At 42.9% G+C, this 12,457-nt stretch overlaps 1 protein-coding gene across 1 annotated transcript; it reads right to left on the bottom strand.

Annotated features, from left to right (window-relative positions):
* Window positions 1-5,624: 5,624 nt before the first annotated feature.
* TMSB15B (thymosin beta 15B) lies at window positions 5,625-9,077 on the bottom strand. Its single transcript, XM_006073333.3, has 3 exons — window positions 8,955-9,077; window positions 7,387-7,499; window positions 5,625-6,043 (listed from the first exon to the last, which is right to left on the bottom strand). The coding sequence occupies exons 2-3, from the start codon at window positions 7,484-7,486 to the stop codon at window positions 6,006-6,008; spliced, it is 138 nt and encodes a 45-aa protein (XP_006073395.1). The 5' UTR covers window positions 7,487-7,499; window positions 8,955-9,077; the 3' UTR covers window positions 5,625-6,005.
* Window positions 9,078-12,457: the final 3,380 nt, after the last annotated feature.

Below are 12,457 nucleotides of genomic sequence, written 5' to 3'. Positions count from 1 at the left end.
ACCACAGTCATCCCAGTCTATGCCCCAACCACTAACTCCAAAGAAGATGACGTTGAATGGTTCTGTAATGACATACAAGACCTTTTACAACTAACACCAAAAAAAAGATGTCCTTTTCATCATAGGGAACTGCAGTGCAAAAGTAGGAAGTCAAGAGATATTGGGAGTAAAAGGCAAGTTTGGCCTTGGAGTACAAAATGAGCAGGGCAAAGGCTAACAGACTTTTGCCAAGAGAATGCACTGATCATAGAAAACACTCTCTTCCAACAACACAAGAGACAACTCTAAGCATGGATATCACCAGATGGTCAATACCAAAATCAGTTTTATTATATTTTTACTGCTGAAGATTGAGAAACTCTCTACAGTCATCCAAAACACCAGGATCTGACTGTGGCTCAGATCATGAGCTCCTTATTCCAAAAATCAGACCTAAATTGAAGAAAGTAGGGAAAACCACTAGACCATTCAGGTACGACCTAAATCAAATCCCTTACAATTAATACAGCAAAAGTGACAAATAGAATTAAGGGAGTAGATCTGGTAGACAGAGTGCCTGAATTATTATGGATGGAGATTCATAACATCATATAGGAAGTGTGGACCAAAACCGTCCCCACAGAAAAGAAATGAAAGAGGGCAAAAAAAAAGTACAAGAGGGCAAAACGCAAGAAGGAAAAGAATAGAAGTGAAAGGCAAAGGAGAAAAATAAAGATATACGCATTTGAATGCAGAGTTCCAAAGAATAACAAGGAGAGATAAGAAAGACTTCCTCAGTGATCAACGCAAAGAAATTGAGGAAAACAATAGAATGGGAAAGACTAGAGATCTCTTCAAGAAAATTAGAGATATCAACGGAATATTTCATGCAAAGATGGGTACAATAAAGGACAGAAATGGTATATGGTATGGACCTAACAGAAGCAGAAGATATTCACAAGAGGAGGCAAGAATACACAGAGGAACTGTACAGAAAAAAAAAGGTTTTCATGACCCAGATAACCACGATGGTGTGATCACTTACCTAGAGCCAGAAAACCTGGAGTGTGAAATCAAGAGGGCCTTAGGAAGCATTACTACAAACAAAGCTAGCAGAGGTGATGGAATTCCAACTGAGCTATTTCAAATCCTAAAAGATGGTGAAGTGAAAGTGTTGCACTCAATATGCCAGAAAATTGGGCCAACTCAGCAGTGGCCAAAGGACTGGAAAAGGTCAGTTTTCATTCCAATCCCAAAGAAGAGCAATGCCAAAGAATGTTCAAACTACCACACAATTGTGCTCATTTCACATGCCACCAAGGTAATGCTCAAAATTCTTCAAGCTAGGCTTCAAAATTACATGAACTGAGAACTTCCAGGTGTACAAGCTGGATTTAGAAAAGGCAGAGGAATCAGAGATCAAATAGCCAACATCCATCGGATCATAGAAAAAGCAAAAGTGAAAGTCGCTCAGTTAGTTTGCTCAGTTGTGTCTGACTCTTTGTGACCCCAAGGACTGTAGTCTGCCAGGCTCCTCTATGCACAGGAGTTTCCAGGCAAGAATATTGGAGTGGGTCTCCATTTCCTCCTCCAGGGGATCTTTCTGATACTGGGATTGAACCCAAATTTCCCACATTGCAGGCAGATTTTTTACTGTCTGAGCCACCTGGAAGATAGAAAAACCAAGGGGATTAAAAAAAAAAAAAAAGCTTCTACTTATGCTTCATTGACTATGCTAAAGCCTTTGACTGTGTGGATCATAACCAACTGTGGAAAATCCTTAAAGTATTGGGAATATCAGACCATCTTAACTGCCTCCTGAGAAACCTGTATGCAGGTTGAAGAAGCAACAGTTAGAACTGGACATGGAACAATGGACTGGTTCAAAATTGGGAAAACAAGAGGTCAAGTCTGTATATTGTCACCTTGCTTTTTTAACTTCTATGCAGATTACATCATGCAAAATGCCAGGCTGGATGAATCACAAACTGGGATCAAGACTGCTGGGAGGAGTATCAATAACCTCAGATATGCAGGTGACACTACTCTAATGGCTGAAAATGAGGAGGAACTAAATATCCTCTTGATGAAGGTGAAAGAGGAGACTGAAAAAGCTGGCTTAAAACTCAACATTCAAAAACTAAGATCATGGCATCTGATCCCATCACTTTATGGCAAATAGATGGGAAAACAATGGAAACAGTGACAGACTTTATTTTCTTGGGCTCCAAAATCACTGTGGACAGTGACTACAGCCATGAAATTAAAAGATGCATGCTCCTTGGAAGAAAAGATTTGACAAACCTATACAGTGCATTAAAAAGCAGAAACCTCACTTTATCAACAAAGATCAGTCTAGTCAAAGCTATAGTTTTTCCAGTAGTCATGTACAGATGTTAGATTTGGACCATAAAGAAGGCTCAGCTCCAAAGAATTGATGATTTCGAACTGTGATGCTGAAGAAAACTCTTGAGAGTCCTTTTGACTGTAAGATCAAACCAGTCAATCCTGAAGGAAATGAACACTTAATGGTCATTGGAAGAGCTGATGCTGAAGCTGAAGATCCAATACTTTGGCCACCTGACCCAAAGAGCCAACTCATTGGTAAAGACCCTGAGCTGGGAAAGATTGAAGGCAAAAGGAGAAGGAAGTCGCAAAGGATGGAGATGGTTAGATAACATCACCAACTCAATGGACATGAATTTGAGCAAAACCTAGGAGACAGTAGAGGACAGAGGAGCCTGCCATGCTATAGTCCATGGGGTCACAAGGAATCAGACTCGATTTAGCAACTGAACAACAACTCTAAGCCCTGTGATTATGTCAACTCATTGATAATTGAGCAGAAGTGATCCCCCAACCACCCATTTTGCTTAGGAACATTTATGCTATTGACAGACCATAGGTTTCATTTCTGTAAACCCAGTGATTATTCAAGAATGTCACCTCTTAGAAGGGAGTGGTAAGATAATACTCAAGGTTGCAAATAGCAACAGCATAATCACCTTTAGTCAGAAAATACATGAATGTTAATAGGCCACAGGCTGGATGCTTAGACACTTAAATGCTAACATGTCTAATTGGTAGGATTATAGGTGATTGGTTCTTATAAATTTCAGGTGATAAATGCATCACTTTAGGGCAGCCATCTGGACTCATCTATTTATATGTATTCCTGATAGCTTCCCTGGTGGCTCAGATGGTAAAGCGACTGCCTGCAACGTGGGGGACCTGGGTTCAATCACTGGGTCGGGAAGATCCTCTGGAGAAGGAAATGGAAACCCACTCCAGTACTGTTACTTGGAAAATTCTATGGATGGAGGAGCCTGGTAGGCTGCAGTCCATGGGGTAGCAAAGAGTCAGATACGATTGAGCAACTTCACTTTCCTGATTATGTTAGTCAGCTAGGCTTGCTGTAACAAAATAATGTACACTAGGTATCATAAACCACAGAAGTTCATTTTCTCACAGTTCTGAAGATGTAAGTGCCAAAATCAAGACCTAGCAGTGTCAGTTTCTGATGGAAGCTCTCTTTCTGTCTTGCTAGTGGTCATCTTCTTGTTGGGTCCTCACATGTAGGGGGAAAATCTGGTATCTCTTTCTCTTCCTGTATGTCCACAGTCCTATCAAATGATGCCTCCCATCTCAATTAATTACCTAAATAACCTATCTCCAGATCCAATCACACATGGGGTTCAGTTCAGTTCAGTTCAGTTGCTCAGTCATGTCCGACTCTTTGCGACCCCATGAATCACAGCACGCCAGGCCTCCCAGTCCATCACCATCGCCCAGAGTTCACTCAAACTCATATCCATCGAGTCAGTGATGCCATCCAGCCGTCTCATCCTCTGTCGTCCCCTTCTCCTCCTGCCCCCAATCCCTCCCAGCATCAGAATCTTTTCCAATGAGTCAACTCTTCTCATGAGGTGGCCAAAATACTGGAGTTTCAGCTTTAGCATCATTCCTTCCAAAGAAATCCCAGGGCTGATCTCCTTCAGAATGGACTGGTTGGATCTCCTTGCAGTCCAAGGGACTCTCAAGAGTCTTCTCCAACACCACAGTTCAAAAGCATCAATTCTTCGGCGCTCAGCTTTCTTCACAGTCCAACTCTCACATCCATACATGACCACTGGAAAAACCATAGCCTTGACTAGATGGACCTTTGTTGGCAAAGTAATGTCTCTGCTTTTGAATATGCTATCTAGGTTGGTCATAACTTTCCTTCTAAGGAGTAAGTGTCTTTTAATTTCATGGCTGCAGTCACCATCTGCAGTGATTTCAGAGCCCAAAAAATAAAGTCTGACACTGTTTCCACTGTTTCCCTATCTATTTCCCATGAAGTGATGGGACCAGATGCCATGATCTTCGTTTTCTGAATGTTGAGCTTTAAATCAACTTTTTCACTCTCCTCTTTCACTTTCACTTTCATCGAGAGGCTTCCTCTTCACTTTCTGCCATAAGGGTGGTGTTATCTGCACATCTGAGGCTATTGATATGGGGTTAGGGCTTCAATATATTACTTTTTTGGAGGGGAGATAATTCAGAATTCAGTTCATAGCAACTGTGCTCAGCAGAAACACCAAAAATACTTGGTTCATAAAACAGTGAATTGTGTTCAGGACAAAAACCAGACCAGAAGTTCTGTGTTGCAGCTCATTAGCAGGTATTAGATGTCTTAGCTGAGGCCCAATGAAAGGTGTGATGTGCTTAATAAAGCGGGTGTTAGCAAGTGTCTCTTCTCCCTTCCCATCCAACTCTACCCTTTCATATCCCCTGACTTTAGTTGAAAAGCACTTTCCAAAAAGCAAGACGAGTCCCATCTAAAATTCCAGCCTTTATACACCTTAGAAGGTCAAATCAGGCCCTGTGTTTTCACTTCCTCATTTGTGCGACAAGGGGGCTACTCCCCGTGACCTCCCAAGGTTCTCTATCTCTATGATTCCAACTTTTAGGAAAAGCACTTAGCATTCCTGTTGGGAGGCACACATATTGAATAATATCCTGCAAACTGAGAAGGAACTTTGAGATCAAAAGAACGAAGTGAGCAATGCCATAAAGTGCAATTATGAAGTTCACTGTGGGTAACTAACATAAGGCACAAAGACAGAGTCGACAGATAATCCAGAGGCATTTGCAGCTGCACTGCACACTGACTGCCAAAAAGGGTACAAGAGAATTTAAAGGGGCCAAAGCTAAAAGTAGAATCTGACTACCAAGAGGTAAGCACATGTGTACCAACTGGAATCGGGGTTCCTCCCTCCAGGGGTCTCATGACCATTAACTATCTATGTCAGCAAAAACCACTCTTGCAGGTTTCATATCAGATGAAAGCAAAGGCAAAAGTTGATAGGGTACTCATCTGGCTTGGACTCACTTCTTGTAAATTAGGCTAAAGCTCAATCATGTGAAAAGAGGGGGAGGTTTGGACTGTGTGGACAAAGATGGAACTGACAAAATGAAGTCAGTGTGTATCAGCCACACAATCCCCAAGTCAGGACCCACTTGATCTGGAGAGAGGAGGGCCTTTCCCATGTGCCAAATCTGCTAAAATAGCTTTCCTACACTCATTTTATTTGGCTTAAAAGTACCCTTGTATACTTTCATTCCTTAGAAGACCACCAGAAATGAACCACAGGAGCCCATGATAAACATATTGGTTATATTTATTATTTTACTGCTTCATTAGAAATGAAAATAAATTGTGAGAAGATGCAAAACCATGCAACTTAAGGATAATAAAGCAATAGAATCATTGTAGAAAGTTAAAAGCAGTTTATCCTATGGGGAAGCAAAGACTACACACACAGATCATCAATTGTGAGATTATTGACAGCATCTGCCTGGTGGAATTTATGCACCAATGGAAGTTTTAAGATGAGGGGAGGGGACATAGGCTATCCCTGACCTCTTAGCCAGGGGTTATGGGTGAGAAGACAACAGAAGACACCTAAAATCTCTACAAAGTTTTGCCAAAAGCAAGACACCCAAGCGATGCTGAAATTTGCTCTTGCAAGGAGGTCTCCATTTTATGATGTTTGAGCACACTCTTTCTCCTGCTGGATAGCTGGGTAAAAAAAAAACACACACACAAAAATTATTATGAGGCTATTTTCCTAAGATTAAGCTCAATTTCTTCCAAAAGAGCTCTTTGCCAAATCGTCAGAGGCTGCCATAAGAAAGAAAGTGTTAGTCGCTCAGTGGTGTTCAACTCTGCAATTCCATGACCTGTAGCTCTCCAGGCTCCTCCGTCCATGGGATTTCCCAGGCAAGAATACTGGAGTGGATTGCCATTTCCTTCTCCAGGGGATCTTCCCAAGTAAGGGACTGAACCTGAGTCTCCCTCATTGCAGACAGATTCTTTACTATCTGAGCCACCAAGGAGGCTGCCATACCTTCTTTAAATTTAGAATGCAAGGCACTAACCACAAATCCCCAGTCAGGTGTGTGTGTGTGTGTGTGTGCAAAGTAATGAACCAAACATTTGTTAGACTCAACTTTAGGTTTCTTTTTCCCCATTTGAGAGGTAGATATATGTTGTTGCCATTTTTTCCATAGATTACTCTGAGACTGAGTGGCAAGCGAAGCATTTTCTTCAGATTTGTCTATCACTATATGATTAGGAAGGTATGCCTTCTCAGACAATCTTGACTACCTTTGGAACTTTTACATAATGATACATGACAAAATGTTTCCGTTGGCTTGGAGTTTCTCCAGCAGCATGCAAGTGGGGAGGGCCAAATTGATCCCTTGATCCCTGGGAAACGTGAGTATTCCCAATATCTAAACTGATCATCTCACCTCATCCTGTCATCAGGTAGAGAAGGCCAAAGCCATAGTTTGCATGGCTCATTAGGAATGAGATAAAAGTCCTAAAACACCAGACACAGAAAAATGACAAATAGCCAAAATTGGACAAAACTCTTATATTTCTAATGTTATGTCCAATATTCTAAGATTGGTCTTAATGTGGTTTTTAATAATGTCCCAATAAAAATCAATTTTTGTATTCCCTCAATACTACTAAGGCCAATTATGCAAGGACTACTTATATAAGCAACGTAAAAAGGCAACAATTTGCTATTTTCTAATTTTACATTGGGCTTCCCTGGTGGCTTAGAAGGTAAAGAATCCATCTGCAGTGCAGTAAGCATGGGTTTGGTCCCTGGGTTGGGAAGATACCCACTCCAGTATTGTTGCCTGGAGAAGTCCACAGATAGGGAAGCCTATTGAGCTACAGTGCATGGGGTTACAAAGAGTCAATCACGACTGAACGACTAAAGCAATATTACATTAAATAATTGGTACCCTATTGTTTACTTTGTAGCAAAATTTACTAGAATCATGCATTTATCAAACCTATTAATTTTCACCATTGTTTGTCTCAAATAGAAAGTCCCCATGACTTACTTTCCTTTGAGGGAAGAGTGTTTTTTTCTTTAGTATTAGTTTTCTTCAGTTTGGATCTGTCAAACTTCTCCACTTCAGACAAGTCTGGCTTATCACTCATCTTGACAAAAAGACTGAAAAAAAAAAAAAAAACAAAAAAAAAAACCTAAAAAAACTTACCTGGTAGAACGATTGTCATACTAAGGAGTAAGAGCCAAAATTCTCACATTTAATGTCAATATGTATTGTACCTGCTGATTTTCAAAAGGCAAACAGCAACAGATCTTAGAAGAGTCATGTTTTTATTAGAATTTTATTCCGCATTATTATCCCATTTCTGAAGACAGTAATTGCCATTGGATCAAGCGCACTAGTAACCAAGATGTTTTAGAAGCCAGGAGCCAATATGTCTGACTCTTAAAATCACAGCGAAGGTAAAATGGAGGTGATAGAAAGACATGTACAGATAGGGACAGAAGAAAAAATAAGGACTGGGTTTAACCAACTAATGAATTTGTAACAGGAGATAGCACTATTTGAGTACCTTCACTTTGTATTCAATTACTTTGAAAGGGGGGCATTTTTCTTGGGGGGTTAGGGACTAGCACACAAAAGTAGCATCAATTGGACTAGTTTCTTTCTATTTCATCTGCCTAAAGACAAGAGACTAAGGGGCTACAATAAGAGGAGGGATTAAATCCAGTCAAAACTAATTACATGTCTCACAATAGCCCCTTGTGGGACGGGTTTGTAAGTGCTGTAAGATGGAACGGCTAATTATGATCAAACCAGGAAATGCCGCAGAATGGGGTAAACCAAACAGAGCTGATTTTTTTTTTTCACCATGTTTTCTCCTCAAGAGGAGAGAGAAGGAGACGAAGCTAGAAGGTGAGGTACCCAGTGATCATTCTGGGTTTGTCCAGAGAAAACAATAGGAGACCTCTGAACCCAGAAAGCAGAGCTCTCCCGTGCGTGTATGGTCTCACCCCGGTGGAATAAGACACTTCTAGTGCTCAGGCGAGAATGGAGAGGCCCCCAAGCAGCCAGACGTCCCGAATATGCCTCCCCTCCGTCGGTTTCACCCTAGGACCCTCCTGGACAAGCGATCAGCTGCCAATCTCCAGAGGTGGGGAGAAGGGGACTTTAAATAAAAAATAACAGGGCTGGGTGCACAAGCCACGTTGTTAGCAGCAATTTGCTTACATTTTTAAATAACTATTATCATTGTTGGGAGCCCAGTCCAACCTAGCAGTCACAGGAAGGGAGGGAGCAAAGGGCCAGTCCCAGAGAGCCCATTCCGAGTCCCAAACTCCTCGCCCCCTCAGCCTCGGACCTACAGCCGCAGTGGACAGCCGCTCCTGGGGCTCCCGCCTCGGACCTGCCAGGGACAATCCCTGGAAGGATCCGAATCCCGCTCAGAAGGCGGCGCTGCGAAGACAAAGGCGTGGACTCCCCAGGAGGCGCCGCTACAATCGCCTGTTCTAATGTCCGCCCCTCCAATTCCTGCAGGCCCGATTCGCCAGCCCCACGGCCGCCACGCCCTCCTGTCCCCATAGTCCTCAGGCTCCAGAGGGGCCGCACATCCTCACCAGAAGGCTTGACGACCAGAGAAAGGTAGAGGGCCGCACCGACACCGCTTAGCACTCTGGACGAGGTTAGCCTTCCTGCGTGGAACCCCTCAGTTATATGGTGCGTGTCAGGCTCCGCCCCAGTTCTCTTCGATTGGCCAAGGAATCCTAGACCCACCTCCTCGCCCCTCCCACCGCTTTAGCCTTGCTGGCCTGAGTCCATTATCTCTTTTCTACTTAAGGCCTCACCCCAGTAACTGGGTGTTAAAAACTTTAGTTATTATGAGAAACGTTAATGTTTCTCATTGCTGCCTTTAAAGCATTCCTCTCACACATCCCACAGCTTATGTCACCAACTAGCCTGCATTGTCATCATCAAGCAAACTTCAGTTCTCCTCTCCTTTATTTCTCAAAGGTTTTAGCTACTGCACTATGTCACTCCCAACAGTAATTATCCTGTCTTAATTCCTGGTGAACTCAAGAATGATCATTCTGATACACCTCCACTTTTTCCAGTTCATTCCCTTTGGTACGCAGACCCCACTATCCTTTAACCTCACCAGAATCTGTAGTTCATTGGTCTTACCAGATTTCACCATCTCTCTCTCCATTACTGTTTTCTGTCCACTCCTTCCCTAGATCAAGTGTCATGCTCAGTCCTTATAATCACTCACTGACATATACCCTCCACTCTCCTGCCCCTCTCTCACTTTGTACTGTTTCCCTGGCAAAATCATAATTCTAGAAAAGTCCAGACACACCTCAGTGAGCCTGTACTCACACAGATAAACCCTGCTGGAGGAAAAATACACAACTACAAGCTTTTGAATTTTGATGTTTCCCCTGGCCAGCGATATGTGGTAGGATACTCTTTCATGATGCTGGGCAGCAGCAGAGAGCTTCCGCTCCCAGTCAACTGAGTGATCACAAAGCAAACACCTGACACTGATACACTTCCAATCATTCTATACCCGTTCAGCCATTCTGTTTTTCACTTTCTGTACAGTTCTCAGTAAATTACATAAGATATTGAACATTTTATTATAAGAGGTTTTGTGTTAGATGATTTTGCCCAGATGTAGGGTAATAAATGAGCTTCCCTGGTAGCTCAGCTGGTGAGGAATCCATCTGCAATGCAGGAGACCTGGGTCCAATTCTGGGGTTGGGAAGGACCACTGGAGAAGGGATAGGCTATCCACTTCTGTATTCTTGGGCTTCTTTGGTGGCTCAGCTTGTAAAGAATCTGCCTGCAATATTGGAGACTTGAGTTCAATCCCTGGGTTTGGAAGATCCCCTGAAGAAGGGAACAGCTACTCACTCTAGTATTCTGGCCTGGAGAATTCCATGGACTGCATAGTCCATGGGGTCGCAAATAGGCAGACACAACTGAGTGATTTTCACACCTCCAGGCTAATAAATATAAGTGTTCTGAGCACCTTTAGGGCAGGTTTGTCTAAAAGCAATGATGTTGGGTAGGTTATGAGTATTTAATGTATTATCCTTTTTTTAATTTATTTTTAACTGCAGGAAAATTGCTTTACAATATTGTGTTGGTTTCTGGCATACATCAACATGAATCAGCCATAGGTATACATATGTCCCCTCCCTCCTGAACTTCCCTCCCACCTCCCACCCCATCCCACCCTCTATGTTGTCACAGAGCACTGGTTTAAACTCCCTGCGTCATACAGCAAATTCCCAGTGACTACTTTACATACAGTACTGTATAGGTTTTCATGCTACTCTCTCAATTCATCCCACCCTCTTCTTCCCCTACTGTGCCCACAAGTCTGTTCTCTATGTCTGTGTCTCTCCTGCTGCCCTGCAAATAGTTTCATCAGTATCATCTGTCTGTTGTTCAGTTGTCAAGTCGTGTCCACCTCTTTGTGACCCCATGGACTGCAGCACACCAGGCCTCCCTGGCCCTCACCATCTCCCAGAGTTTGCCCAAGTTTGATGTCCATTGAATTGGTGATGCCATCCAACCATCTCATCCTCTCTCACCCTCTTCTCATTCTGCCTTCAATCTTTCCCAGTATCAGAGTCTTTTCCAATGAGTCAGCTGTTCATATCAGATGGCCAAATATTGGAGCTTCAGCACCAGTCCTTCCAATGAGTAAACAACCACAAAAACACAACAACAATCATTTGGTGAGGGAAGAAATGGGAGAAATGAAATTTCATTAAGAGAAAAAAATAAGAATAAAGGGAAGTGTAGGGCACACTCAGGGAATACCCAGCAGTTTTGTATGGTTGGATCACTGGGATTCATTATTGTTGTTCAGTCGCTCAGGTCCATCTGACTCTGCAAACCCATGAATGGCAGCACTCTAGTCTTCCCAGTCCTTCAGTATCTCCTGGAGTTTGCTCAAACTCATTTCCATTGAGTTGATGATGCCATCCAACCATTTCATCCTCTGTCACCCCCTTCTCCTCCTACCCTCAATATTTCCCACCATTAAAGTCTTTTCCAAGGAGTTGGCTTTTTGCAATCAGATGGGCATTGGGGTTTCAAAATGTTTATAAATCTTTATATTATGATTTTCAATATGGTGTAAAGAGTCAACTGGTGTCAGATCATGGAGAACCTTGCATGTCATGTTAAACCGCTTGAATTTTATTGGAAGATGGTAAAGAGATCTGTTTAAAAAAAAATTGCAGTGGCTGCTCCTTTGGGGTCGACCCACCCTCATGCCTTGAGGGTGTACTTTCCTTTACTTGCCAAATAAAACTCTGAGCTGTAACCAAGCTGTAACATTGGTCTTGTGTTTGAAATCTTTGCTGTGGTGAGACAGAACCAAGGAAATTACGCACTCTCCCGACATATCTGGTGCCATGACTCCAATGTAATCTGGCTGAAGCAACCTTGGCTCGGCCCCTGCAAGGCAGAGGCCAAGCACAGTAGAAGCCCAACTCAGCCAAAGCTCATGCTGTGGAAGCTGAACGCAATGAAAACCCAGCGCAGTCTAAGTTATGAGAAGCCCAAAGTGCTGGAATCCAGGACAGCAAAAACAAACTTGGCAGAAAGCTCACGCAGCTCAGTCTCAGATTGCAGAAGACCTCTTGTTAAGGCCAACAAGCTACAAAATGCAGTGCTAGTTCAACAAGGATGTATAAAACTACACCTGACCACATAAAATATCACTCACCCTTTGGTGGACTCTGCTATAAGGACTCTGAGTCTTGAGACTAACAAGAGGGGGAGGCCCAATACCCCTCGCCATCCCAGTTCAGCAGAAAGTTGCCACAGACCTCAATGTCCCTATTCCCAAACAATTGGGCCTCCCATTTCTTGAGGGTCGAATGATAGGTAGTTAGAATAGGAAAAAATGAGTTCAAAATGGCAGTGGCTAAAAGAAAAAAAAAGGGGGGTGGGGGAAGCCTGTGAAAATGGAACAAATAAAATCTGTGGACTGGAGTGAGAACTTCAGGTGAACCAAACGTGCCCCCTTCTTGGCTAGCCCAATTTGAATAGGGCAGGCTCTGGGGGAGGACACAAAATGTATAAAAAGAGGAAGCCAAGA

Source organism: Bubalus bubalis, chromosome X (genome assembly GCF_019923935.1).
Source record: "Bubalus bubalis isolate 160015118507 breed Murrah chromosome X, NDDB_SH_1, whole genome shotgun sequence".
Taxonomy (NCBI): Eukaryota; Metazoa; Chordata; class Mammalia; order Artiodactyla; family Bovidae; genus Bubalus; species Bubalus bubalis.
This window is presented reverse-complemented; position numbering and strand designations above follow the sequence as displayed.

What these genes read in the sequence shown, in the direction of transcription:
- TMSB15B (XM_006073333.3), bottom strand. Translation starts at nt 7,486, where the DNA reads ATGAGTGATAAGCCAGACTTGTCTGAAGTGGAGAAGTTTGACAGATCC. An exon ending in CACTCTTCCCTCAAAGGAAA is followed by an intron (nt 6,044 to 7,386) that starts GTAAGTCATGGG and finishes TTTTTTACCCAG; the next exon opens with CTATCCAGCAGGAGAAAGAG.